Here is a 12,510-nt window from a genome sequence, read left to right on the forward strand (position 1 = left end):
TCTTGCCCCGTACATCAAAATCAGCTTCCAAAGAATACTCGCCTAAGGGCTTGAAGGGGCACAGGAACCCTCTGTTTCACAAAACTACCCCAAGGGTGAGTTTGTTGAATTTGGCAAAGTCCTGCTGAATCCTCCCCATCTGTGCCCCTACCCAGTTTCACCACTTCCCTAGAGGTGCCCAACCTTTCCAGAGGGCAGTGATCTATTGCTAGAGAAAGAGAGAGACCAGAGAAGAAGGTGACTCTGTAGGAGGCAGTAATTAGGCAGTGAGCTGAAAGGCTATGTTCAGCCTGCCCAGAGCCTGAGGAATTGGAAAAAAGAAAAAATATGTCTGAATAACAAAAAAAGATATTTCTATGTTCTATTATTACTATTATTAGCTATCTATTATTTAATGATCCTGGAAAGCATTATAGTCATTATTCCTACAGTTAGCTATATATTATTGAATACTATTTTTTATCGATATTCCTATTACAATCAATATTACTATTACTAGTTACATATTATTGAATGCTCCTTGGAAGCAGTAAGCCTTTTATAAACACTGTCTCTAATCTTTATAACAAATCTCCAGTGTTGACACAGTTCCTCTATTTAACAGATTAGAAACCTGAGGTTCAGAGAAGAACACACACCTGTCTAATATTAAGGGGCTAGTAATTATTGGGGTGGCAATTGACACATAGAGCTCCATGACTCCCGTATTTTCCCAATCATTAGCTGGTTCTATTTTTCTGAAGATGCTAGGAGTTTAGAAAAAAAGGAAGTGCGGGCACATTTCACAAATCCACAGTCTGTAAGTATCACATCCTCTGTAGCTGTAAACACTGGACTAAGGAAGGAGTAGAGACTTTCAGAAGATGAAGACAAGTAACAAATTCTGATAGGACTGTAGGAGAACACAGAGTTAAAACCTCCTGGAAGTTTTGGAGAGCTTAGCTGGAACCAACGGGCTGGTCCTTGAGGACAGGTACGCAATGCTGGGAGACTTTTCTCACTCACCACTCCCCTGATGTGACTTCCTTAGAGGGGATGTGTGGTTTGAAGCTCCTTGAGAGAGGTTAAGAGACGCTAGAGTATTTTGGAAATAGAATGGGAAAGGGACAGAGTATCTGCTTGTAACTGTTTCTGCTGTTTTCTAAATGCATCGTCTTGGTGTGTCCCTTCCCTAAGGTCATATGATTAATGCAAGCACAGCTCCTGCCTCTTTAGATGTTCTCAGGCCATGAGCAAACTGGACAGTCCAGGCACTGAGAATGGTGCAGTGAAGAGAGATCCAAGCTGAGCTCGGCCACTAATATCACAGGCCAATTGGTTCTTAACACTGACAAGTGGAGGGTCCAGGTCTTGAACCTAGGTTTTATGACTCCAAGTCTGTTCTCAAACCACTGCATACAGCTGCTTCTCTGGATTGAATAAACTCTGACACAGGCTGCTATTGCCAGGTGGGAAGGAGGAAGAGGCAGCGTGATCTAGCGAACAGTGCAAAGGCTCCAGAGTCAGATAGCTAGGATCCAACCCTGGCTGTACAGCTTCCCAGTTGTGTGAACAGGCTTGAGTCATAATTATAACTGCAAATATTTCTTCAGCATTAACTCTATGCCATGCATATATGCAAAGTGTGTATTATTTCCATTCATAATAAACTTTTTGATTCTGAGTTTCCCTAAATATTACGTGGTTTTACTAACTAACTAACTAACATACAGGGTTGTTGTAAGAATTGAAGGCACTGGAGGAAAATGTCTAATAAATTATGATAAAAATATATAAGATTAATTCTACTAAATATTATTATTGGATTGAAAAACTGAGCAGAGTTAGAGAGTCTGAGCAGTACAGAACCTGATTAAGAAAATGTTGATGAATAGAACCCTTCTTACATCTCATGACTGGTAGGAAATTCTGAGGGTAAAATTCATGGAATATATGGCAATTCAGATGTTGTAGGTAAGACTAAGGGAAAGAGAGATTTCTACATATTGCAAGTTTTGTGTGACCATTTGCCTCTGAACATTGAGATCTCTCAAGATTCATACTGCTGCCTCTCTGTGATGTGTTTATTATCTATAATGAATGGACAGTGCCAAACATTATGGAAAAATATTCATGAAACCAAAGTTTGGTGGTTTTCACAGCTTCATACCACCAGCTTCCTTCCTTAAAGGACAAGTCAAGTTTGGATTAATGGGCAAGTACTGGCTTACAGTTTTGCGAGCCAAACCTGGGAGCTCTGTATTTTTTAAGAGTTAAATTTATTTTCTCTTCCAGCATTGTCGGCACCATCATGATATCACAACCCATGACCAACGAGACCTTTGTAGTTCTCACACCAAATGGCATCACTTTCCTCCAAACAGAGAGCCCCAAACCCGCCTACCAGAGTCAGGGCAGCCTAAAGAAACAGCTAAAGGTAGAGGTCAAAGTTCTTGGGGTAAGTCCAATTCAGAATATGTTGGAGTGGGATGGAGGGGTGGGAAAGGGAAGAAACTATGTATATCTTGGGACTAGAGATGCATTGTGAGTGTGGAGACTCTTAAGTTTTGCAAGAGGGACTCCAGGTTGATCTGAAGATCAATGGAAGCCACTTGGAGAGCCATTTGAACCCTCCCTAGAACTTTTTCCTATAAGACGGTTTTAAAAATGTTTTTCCCCCTCTTCTGAATATAAGCAATTGAGTTTTTTGCTGTTGTTTCTGTATTGTAGCAATAAAGTATTTCTCTACATTTTCTTTTTTTTTAACCACTTTATTGAGGTGTAATTAGCATATAAAAAGCTGTCCATCTATACATTTTTACAAAAGTAATTGTGGTAAATAATTGCATATTTTATGCACATTTTTTTCTATGTGTTCACCAATGGCATGCTTAATAATCTGACTGATTTTTTTGAAGGGAATTTTTCCCTCGCTGCAAATTACAGGAAAAAATAAACTTCCTTCCTCTCTTTTCTCCTTCTCTTTTGAAAACAGAAATGATATTTACTTTTTGTTTGTTTCTCTCATTTCATGGATGATTTATTAAAGAAACTCTGTGGAGTGAAGGGAGGAGGAAAGGAAAGTGTATACGTATGGCTGGGAGGAAAATATAGAGTTTTGCTTCCTAGACTTGTCTCTGCAGGTGTATGATCTGAGGTGAGGCAATCCATTTGACCAGGTTTCAGAACCGGAGAGGACTGATTGCCTTGCCTGAAATATACAATCATGTGGTAACTGCGAGGCTCATGTGACCTAAGATTTAGAAAACTGCTTGGTAAATGTTAACAGAGCTATAAATGTCTGAGGTGGTTGTCAGGGAGGAAAACTTTATCTCTTAAGCTAGAGCCTCAGGATCCTCAGCTGTAGAGACACGGACTGAAGAGGTCAAAGAGCTGGACAGAGGGCCAGGCTCTATATTGCTGTGTCCATTGGGGTCTGGGGGATGTAAGGAGGAGCTTCCCCCATCGCCAATGCTCAGGAGAGTGCAAGGGCTTTCAGATGTTCCCTGTTCTCATAAGAGGTAGAAGGAGAGTTAGTAGCAATGGAATCGGCGAGCCAGGGAAAACAGATTCTAGCACTTGTCACGAGCTGGGAGCAAGGATCACAGGCAGACAAGGGCAGAGAGGCATAAATGCCTGAAGGCTCGCTGAGCACCTGCCAGATGGCCAGAGACAGTAGTTTTCTGTGGCACAACAGCATCTTCTCCAAAATATCTTTTCATAGTTCTCACTCCAGAGCTTTTATAGTGTCCGTATCTTCACTGGGATCCTGCAGAAGGTAATAACTCAGGAGCACCAGGGAAGAGATGAAGAGGTCTTGTCTTCACAAATGCTGATTTTAATCCTCCGTCTCCCTTCTTCCAACAGACTATCCAGATCCTGTGTGGGATGATGGTGTTGAGTTTGGGAATCATTTTGGCATCTGCTTCCTTCTCTCCACAATTTACCCCAGTGTTTTCCACTCTGTTGAAGGCTGCTTACCCATTCATAGGAGCCTTGTGTGTGAGTAAAGATCCTTAGGAGGGCAACATGGGATGGAAGTGGGAGGAAGATGCCAATAGTTTAGGCTCTTCACCTGTCACCTTGCCAGGAGCAAGGGGTCAATGGTAGAGCTTGTTCTCCTGTGTGTGTAGCCCAGGTAAGAATTGAGTAGGGTGGGAAGGCAGAAGTCACCTGATTTTAAATCTATTTCTTAGCTGACTCAAATAATCATTTCTTTTGAAGATCATCTTACTTTTCACCTCATCATCTTGAGCTATGATGAGGCTAGTGGCTTCTCTCCAGGTTTAGGCAAAAATCCATGAAGTGGGATAAAGTTGGGTTGGAGCCTTCTATACAGTAAAATGAGCACCAGTGAAAGACACCACACGCTTACAGATAAACTCACACATCTCTGGGGAAATCATGGAGGAAGGAGCATTTTCATCTCCAAACACTTTTAAAATGATTTTTGTTGCATTTAGTGGCACTCAGGGCATGCTGAGCAGATGTCTATGCTTTAGTGTTGGCCTGGAAATTCCTCTGAAACAGCTTCAATTCTCTGGTATCAAGGGGAATTTAGTGGTTCTTTTCTCAGAGAATATCTTTCTCCTAGATTAATAAGGATGAGTCTTCCTCACAATTAAGCTTCTCTTTCATAGTTTTCTCGTAAGCTTCACACGACTCAGTAGCTATCACTTGTCTCTCCTACACTTGTTTCTTTGTCTGATGCATCCTGAAGTCCACCTTTTTCTTCATCTGGTCCTTTTTTCTCCTCTTATTAAATAAAGTCAACACTTTATTTGGATTTCACAAGTTTTTCCGAGAGGTCTTTTTTCTGTTCCAAGATCCCATCAAAGATAGTACATTACATTTAGTCATTATGTCTCCTTAGGCTCCTCTAGACTTTCTCAGACTTTCCTTGTCTGACGACTCTGATAGTTTTGAGTAGCAGTGATCAGGATTTTGGTAGAATATCCCTAAATTTTGGTACATCTGTTCTTTCTCTCATGTTTAGAATAGGGTGATAGATTTTTAGGTGGAAGACAACAGAGGTGAAGTGTCATTATCATCAGTTCATCTCAAGGGTATACACTATCTACATGATTTGTTGCTGATGAAGTTAACCTTGATCACGTGGCTGAGATAATGTTTGCCAGGTTTCTCCACTATGAAGTTGCTTTCCTCTCTCCTCTTTCCATACTCGACTCTTTGGAAGCAAGTCACTAAGCACCAAGTCACTAAGCCCACATTTGCAAAGACATCTTGTCCAATTTTTAAGACCCAGGATTTATTTAGGCAGACCTAAATTACTTAATGCTGGGACCACTGGAACTACAACTTTTCTCTTCTCCCTGTTCTGTTCCCATTTTTCCATTGTCAAAGTATTTTTTGTTACTTAACTGTCCAAAATCTATTAGCTTATGAATACTCTAGAGAGTGAAAATAATATCTTTGATTTTCTGAACACAGCCTTAAAGGTTTTCTGCCACCCAGCCTCATCCTTTCTCCATTCTCAATTACCATTCTACCCTATCCTGAGGGAGCCACCAGCTTAAAATCAATGTCTGTGGCCTCCTGTATCTGTCAGCTTCCCCTATTCTTCTCTTTTTCCATACTGTTGCTTTTGTGTTCTTCTCTAGATAACATCTAACTCCAAAACTTTCTTCCCTCAATTAGAAAAACCTTCTTTCCTGGCTTCTAAGGTTCTTGTTTTCTTTTTTGGCATAGATTCCCACTCATATCTGCCTTTCCTCATGCTTTTCTGAATACTCTATGGGCAAAATGGTCATATCTAGGTATTTAATTGGGTCTTGCATCATTGGTCATTTAGTCCTAGGACTTTTCCCATAGGAGTTTTCCATAAACACCTTGATAATAATGTTGTAGCTACATCTATGCATAGAAACTGACCTGGCTATTTTCTCTCTTTTCTGAGTAGTTTGTCAGCTCTGGATGTCTATCAATTATCACAGAGAGAAAGTGCACTAAGCCTTTGGTGAGTATGAGAACCATAACCCACAACTTGATGGATGGAAATAAAACAGGGAGAACTCTTCAAGGTCAATGTCTCCACTTGGCAGAATTGGAAACTAAGTTTCAGAGCATGGAAGAGTTTTGGAAGAGTTAGGAGTTGTGTCTTGATCATCCATATTCCTGTCCAGTGCACATTCCTCCAACCACTGTACCCTAAATCGTAGTCTGCATTTGGGGTATTGTATTATATCCTAGACCAGTGCCCAGGAATCCAGTCTAGAAAAAAATCTCTCCCTTTATGATGCCCTTTTGGTGGTAACTGGCCTTTAAATTTAGGTTTTCCATTATGAAGAAACTGACAGTGTTATAAAGAGGTCTATTTGTTGTGGAGTCACTGTTTAAACCTCTCTGTCAAACCCCTTGAGAAAACCCAGTCAAAATGTCATTCGTGTGAAGAATTATCTCTCATTCTTTTATCTATCTGATCTGAAAGCTAATACTTTTGCTGGACTTAGTATGAACTCTGGAGTCCTGAAAGTTGTCATTAGTCATTTGTATTGGCTAAGAAAATGACTTCACCTGCTTTAATTCTTTCCAGAGAAAACTAGAATTGGAAGTGGCAGGGAGAGGAAAGCTAGATTATAGGGAGAAGACTTTCTAGTCTGTAAAGGTTCACCAAGTCTTCACTCAATCTTATATCCCTCAAGTAGTTTGATATTGGGGGTCATGTGTGAGAATGTCATATAATACAGTGGCATAGAAACTCAATTTGTAGCTCTGGCTACAAATATCTCCTGAAGGCAGCAAGAAGTCAGAAAGAATGCGCAGGATAATGCCAATATCTCTCTCTCTTTCATTAGAATCAGAGATGATTATTTGGAACTCTCTCTTATACCCAAAACAACTAGATCAGTGCTGTCCAATAGAACTTTCTGTTAGGATGGAAATGCAATAGCCATGCTGTCCAATACAGTAGTCACATGTGGCTATTGATAACTTGAAAGGTGGCTAGTTCAATTGAGCAACTGAATTTTAAGTTTTATTCGTTTACTTTATGTATAAGTAGTCCATGTGGCTAGTGACAACCATATTGAATAGCACAGTACAAGAATAATGTTTCTAGGTTTTCAGGGAGAAGCATATAGGGCTCTTACCCTAGGAAAGAACAACATCACAACGAATACGGCAGCAAGCGCAAAGATACAGGACGAAGTCTCAGGGTCGGCTCAGGCTCACCAGAGTCATCCATCTTGTATTGAATTCTACTGTGATCACACATTATACCAGCCCTTTTTGAAATTGAAGAAGAGAGCTCTCCAGAACAAACCTAAATTATTTGAAGAAATATATACTCCAAACATTATGACTGTTGCTGGCTATCTGGAGGCCCAGAAACACGTACTTTAGTCATTATTTGGGGGAATTGGTGTTTGAAGGAGAAAAGTTCCCTGATTATCCTCTACTGTGCCCCAGAGATCCAACTACTGAGTCCGTAAAAGAAGAATCCTAGCTGGGATTAAGTAATATTCTAATTTATGGCTATCGGGTGTGCCCTGGACCACATCTATTTATAATTACAGCTTTCAGAACGGTCCTAGCTCAATTCCCCCTCTGTGAGTTGGGTAGAAGGGAAGCCATTTCTGAAATCAGTATATTTATTCCCCTCACTTCTTAAATGTAGAAATGAGATCCAGAGTGGGAAATGAAATTGAGGAACTGAATACTCAAGAAAACTGGAAAGTCAGAGGCAAAGCTACCACTGTGACTTCCATTTCCTCCAAAACTACCACTGTGGCCAGATCTCTTTCTTCTACCTCACACTGCTGCTCACGCATTACACTATCCTTGGGCCTGAGTCTAGAACTCTGCCTATGGCCATCCATACTTGGATGGCCCTGAATGTGGCCAATCATAAAACTGTCCAGACTTTAGGGCCCTCCTGAGACTGAGAACTATCTCCTCATACTTATCTTTGGGTGTGTGTGATTTTAAGAGAGGTCATGTGCCAGGAGGAGTGACCTGCTTCATCTACCTTCTCTGTGTGACTGATGCTTCCACGAGGAGTTTCTGAGTAAGCAGGGGGAGAGAGAAGTCACATCTGCTTTGGTCACACTCTCTTGGGGATTTTGTAGCCGTAGCTTCTTGGAGCCCTGCTGTCAGTCCAGAATAAAGAATTTAGGCGAGCAACATTCTCTGCCACCCTACTGAAGTCCTGCTTAGAAAGGAACATTTCATTTATTCATTCACTTAGCCAAGATTTACCTTCTAGGTTGAGAGATGTTGCTAGGCACTGGGTTTAAGTCTATCAATCCTAGACCTCCTGAGGGACACAGATAAGAAAATAAATTTTTGCAATGCACTGGCAAAGAGGTTAAGAGACATTTGTTGCTCATTAAGAGTGGTCTTCACTCAACATTTCTTTTTCAGGTTCAGAGCAGCCTGGCTGCAAACATTCTGAGTTCTCTATTTGCTCTGGTGGGTTTCATTCTCCTCTCTGTCAAACTGGCTGCTTTGGATCCTGCCTTACGGAAGTGTAGCTTGGACAAACAGCATACACCAACTGAATACTATTATGACCCCTATGAAAACGACTGCCCCAAGGCCAAAGCTATTCTGGTTGTAAGTATTTTTAGATGGGACGTTCCAATCTTATAAGGTTTCTGAAAGCCATGATTTCTTGTTATCCCTTCTTTTTAAGACTAAAAACTATCCTTTCTAATTCTTTCTAGTTTGAGCATCTCAGAGAAGGCCAGGGCTATGTAAAGGAGAGGGGACTACATGACTGAGAGAAAGGGGCTAGGCTATGGGATTACATACTAATAGGGTGGAATGGAAGAGTAAATATCAAATACGGTTGATGCTGAAAAACTAAAACTCCTGGATAGAGCTTCTTACTAACCAAACTGATTCTATTGTTAGAGGCATAAAATATAACTTTGTCAAACTGAAAATCTTGGTACATGGAATATCTTTGCCTTAAGAAAGGCAAAGATAGCAGAAAGACTCAAGTGATCAAGAAACATGTATGTATGTGCGGTGGGGTATTAATTTGGTCTGAGCAGACATCAGGTCCAGCACTCAGAAATGGAGATTAGGAAATAGGAGATTTGAAGGTGAGGGTTTCTCCTTCCAGTTACCACAGTGACGAGCAGAATTGATCACGTGCAAAGGCAACATCATTGTTGTTTTTGTTATAACTTACGGGGGTGGATTTATTAAATTAGAAATATAGGAATATGGAGAATGTTAACTGATAATGACTGTCATTATTCGAGGAAGGAAAGCTATGAAATTTGGCTAACAGAAACAATATATCTTAAGTTGGAGCATTAAGGGGCATGTGTATGGCCAGCAATACATTGAGGAAAAAACAGGTAACACAAGAATAAAAAGGCTGCAGAATATTTGTTGTCCTGCAGTTATAAAACTGAGTTAAGTCAAGAACACAGTTGGAGGATGGCCAGACAAAAACAGAGCTGGTCCAGCTCAGGCATGCACATCACTGCTTATGGAGGCTGGTCCCAGGTGCTTCTCCCCAGGCTCATGACATTATAATGAGAAAAAGTACATGCAAACGTGGTTGATAGTTATTGGTATAAACTAACACATGGCAGAGCCAACTCCACCTTGGAAAAATTCTTCAGGGAAGTTTAGGAGGGATTTGTGTGGTAGATAAGGTATGAATTCATGATGGGATAATTTTCCATTGTAAATAAAAGGATTATGTTGATCTTCCTTGATGGGACAATTTCTAGGTGATGTAGACAAGTTGTATTTCCTTTTTGACTGTATATAAATAAACTAGAGGTTTGTGCACTCACGTTTTCTCTCCTGTTCTATCATGGCCAGTTCTGCATGAATGATGCCTCAGGACAGAAATGGTGGAACCTATCCTCTTGGTGTAGTATGTTTTTTGAGTTGGTTTGGGTTGTTAGCAGCTATGGTAGTTTACCATCTTGATTGTTCGAACTCTGACTGCCATCAAGAGAGACTAAGAAAGCCCATTCAAAGAGGTTCAGATGTATAGAAGGGGGTGTTCATATTGAATTTTATAAAGAGCTTGCACAGTTAAAACCTCACTGATTCTCACAAATCTCTGAGAAGGAAATATCATGATGCACATTTGATAAACGAGGAAACAGAAGCTAGAGAATTAGATACTTGCTCAGGCTCACACAGCACTAAGCAGTAAAGGTAAAGCTAGAATACAAGCTGTTGTTTCTCAGTCCTGAGCATTATTACACCACTCTGCTTCCTCACTGAGTGGACAATGTGATCAGATTTAGCTATGTCTCAGAGAGGTAAGAACACATGTGTATAAAGTGGGTTAATGATTTAGTTACTGCTCATCCCTCCTCTTCCTCTCAGGGGAAGAAATGAGCAAAGGAATTAAATTGAGCCAATTGATGGGCTTGGAAGGGGCAGCGTTCTCTTCCTGATGGTATCCTTACTTCATTCCCTGATGGTTGAGGCGATCTTTGTCTCTACAGTCACCTCCCAACAAGGCGTGAAGGCTTCGGTTCACACAAGCACTGTCAATCTTGTATTTCCTGCATTTCAGGGAACCATGTCTGTGATGCTGATTTGTACACTACTGGAGTTCTGCCTAGCTGTGCGCGCTGCTCTGGTTTGGTGGGAACAGTCTTGCTCTGACTTCCCTGGGGTGAGTGTATGGCCAGACTCCCTGAGTTTTGCCTGGTGTGTCTCCATTTCTGGGCTGTGTTGAGCTATGTCATCAAGAGTGGCAGAAGGGACAGTCAACCGTTGGTCATGAGATATACATAGGAGGTGGTTTGATGGTGATGGGAGACAGTTAGATGAGGAAAGCAGACGGCAGTTGAGTAGCTGACCAGCTGAGGATTCACTGAATGGGAAGATACTTGAATCTAAGCAATCAACTTGTTCAATATTCCCATTTTGTAAATTCAGAAACTTAGGAAGTTAAATGACTTGCCCAGCATTATGCTATGAGTTTGTGCCTGTGCTCAGGTCACTGGAATTTAGTTTGCCTCTCTTCCAGGCAGGAGCACTTTCTGCCACAGCCGCTTGTCTCTTTAAAAGTCTTGACTTGGTAAAGGGCATTTGCAAATGTGACTGGATTCAATAAATGTCCTTTGCTCTGATTTTCCCTTCTTGTGATCTTAAAATTATTTTTTCCCTTAAAAGATATTTAAAAAATTGTTAAATAAAAGTCTGTGGGACACCACCGTACCATCACCAGGGACTCATGGCTTCATAAATTAAAAAGCTTTGATTTATCCAAAATGTTGTTAGAGATAGCAGAATGAATACAAGCCTAATAAATAAAGTAATTATTTAAAGAACTTAGCAACATGTAATACTTATCTTGGGATAGCTAAGAGTTCTAAGCATAAACTTTGGAGGAAATGTCATCAAGATGTGTATAGTTGAAACTGAATCAAGTCTGAAGAACTGACACATTTTGTTTCTTCTAGAGTGTGCTCTTCCTGGCTCAGAGTCATGAGAATGCATACGGCATGGCCCCAACAGCACGTTCTGACTCTATATATGAAGAATTAGTGACTTCTTAGGGGAAAAATCCATCAGAAATGTGGTTTTATGATAATATATGAAAACCAACCAAAGAAACTCAACTCAAGAGAACAAAGTTTGGGGGCCAGCCCAGTGGCATAGTGGTTAAGTTTGCATGCTCAGCTTCGGCAGCCTGGGGTTTGCAGGTTCGGATCCTGGTCGCAGACCTGCACACCGCTTGTCAAGCCATGCTGTGGCAGTGTCCTGCATAAAGTAGAGGAAGATGGGCACGGATGTTAGCCCAGGGCCAATCTTCCTCAGCAAAAAGAGGAGGATTGCCAACAGATGTTAGCTCAGGGCTAATCTTCCTCATCAAAAAAAAAAAAAAAAGAAAGAAAGAAAGAAAAAGAAAGCAAAGCAAACACAGGCTTTTATGTAATGAACATTAAAAAAAAACTTTTCGTTTTCTTGTCATTCAATATATGTGTTCAATGCGCATCTCTTGATTTGCCTGATATTATCTTCGGCCAATGTACAGAACTGTAAATTACCATTGACTAGACTGGCCAAATAGACCTTTCCGAGAAAACCAAGCAGAACGGTGATTCAGTGGATCATGGTGATTTAAGTAAGGGAGACAACTTTTTCTTGCACTCCTTAATTGCCAACAAGAGATAACTGATTTATTCGGGTGTTCAGACTCTTTTATGGTAGGCACTAGTGTTTCATTTCATGTATTTCACTCATTAGTCCATGCAAAGCAGCTGGCTACAATTAAGTCTCAGGAACTATATAAGTAATTGGCTTCGAAATAAAATATTTTATTACTATGATGTGTGTTTTATCAACACCATCAAGCAATGAAGTCAATTCTGACACTACCTGGAGATAGTGTCAAATCCCACAGGTTAAGGGCTCAGTCCCACTAGACTGCCATCCCCCGCCCCTCTTCAGATGCCAATCACAAGTATATGTTGTTACCTGTGCTTCTGACCAAACGGCTATAGATGGGAGGTTCCCAAGACCCCCTCCTTAGGCTCAGTTAATTTCCTAGAGCAGTTCACTGAACTCAAGAAATCATTT

The 12,510-nt window shown here is 40.8% G+C and overlaps 1 protein-coding gene across 1 annotated transcript; it reads left to right on the forward strand.

The window, feature by feature from the left end:
- Positions 1 to 782: 782 nt before the first annotated feature.
- LOC101390772 (membrane-spanning 4-domains subfamily A member 6A) lies at positions 783 to 12,019 on the forward strand. Its single transcript, XM_087423245.1, has 7 exons — positions 783 to 973; positions 2,275 to 2,437; positions 3,847 to 3,981; positions 5,900 to 5,956; positions 8,362 to 8,553; positions 10,496 to 10,597; positions 11,391 to 12,019. Exons 2-7 carry the CDS (start codon positions 2,291 to 2,293, stop codon positions 11,484 to 11,486), a joined length of 729 nt encoding a protein of 242 aa, XP_087279371.1. The 5' UTR covers positions 783 to 973; positions 2,275 to 2,290; the 3' UTR covers positions 11,487 to 12,019.
- Positions 12,020 to 12,510: the final 491 nt, after the last annotated feature.

This window comes from Ceratotherium simum, chromosome 34, assembly GCF_057802395.1.
Source record: "Ceratotherium simum simum isolate JZ-2026a chromosome 34, ASM5780239v1, whole genome shotgun sequence".
In the NCBI taxonomy this organism is placed as follows: Eukaryota; Metazoa; Chordata; class Mammalia; order Perissodactyla; family Rhinocerotidae; genus Ceratotherium; species Ceratotherium simum.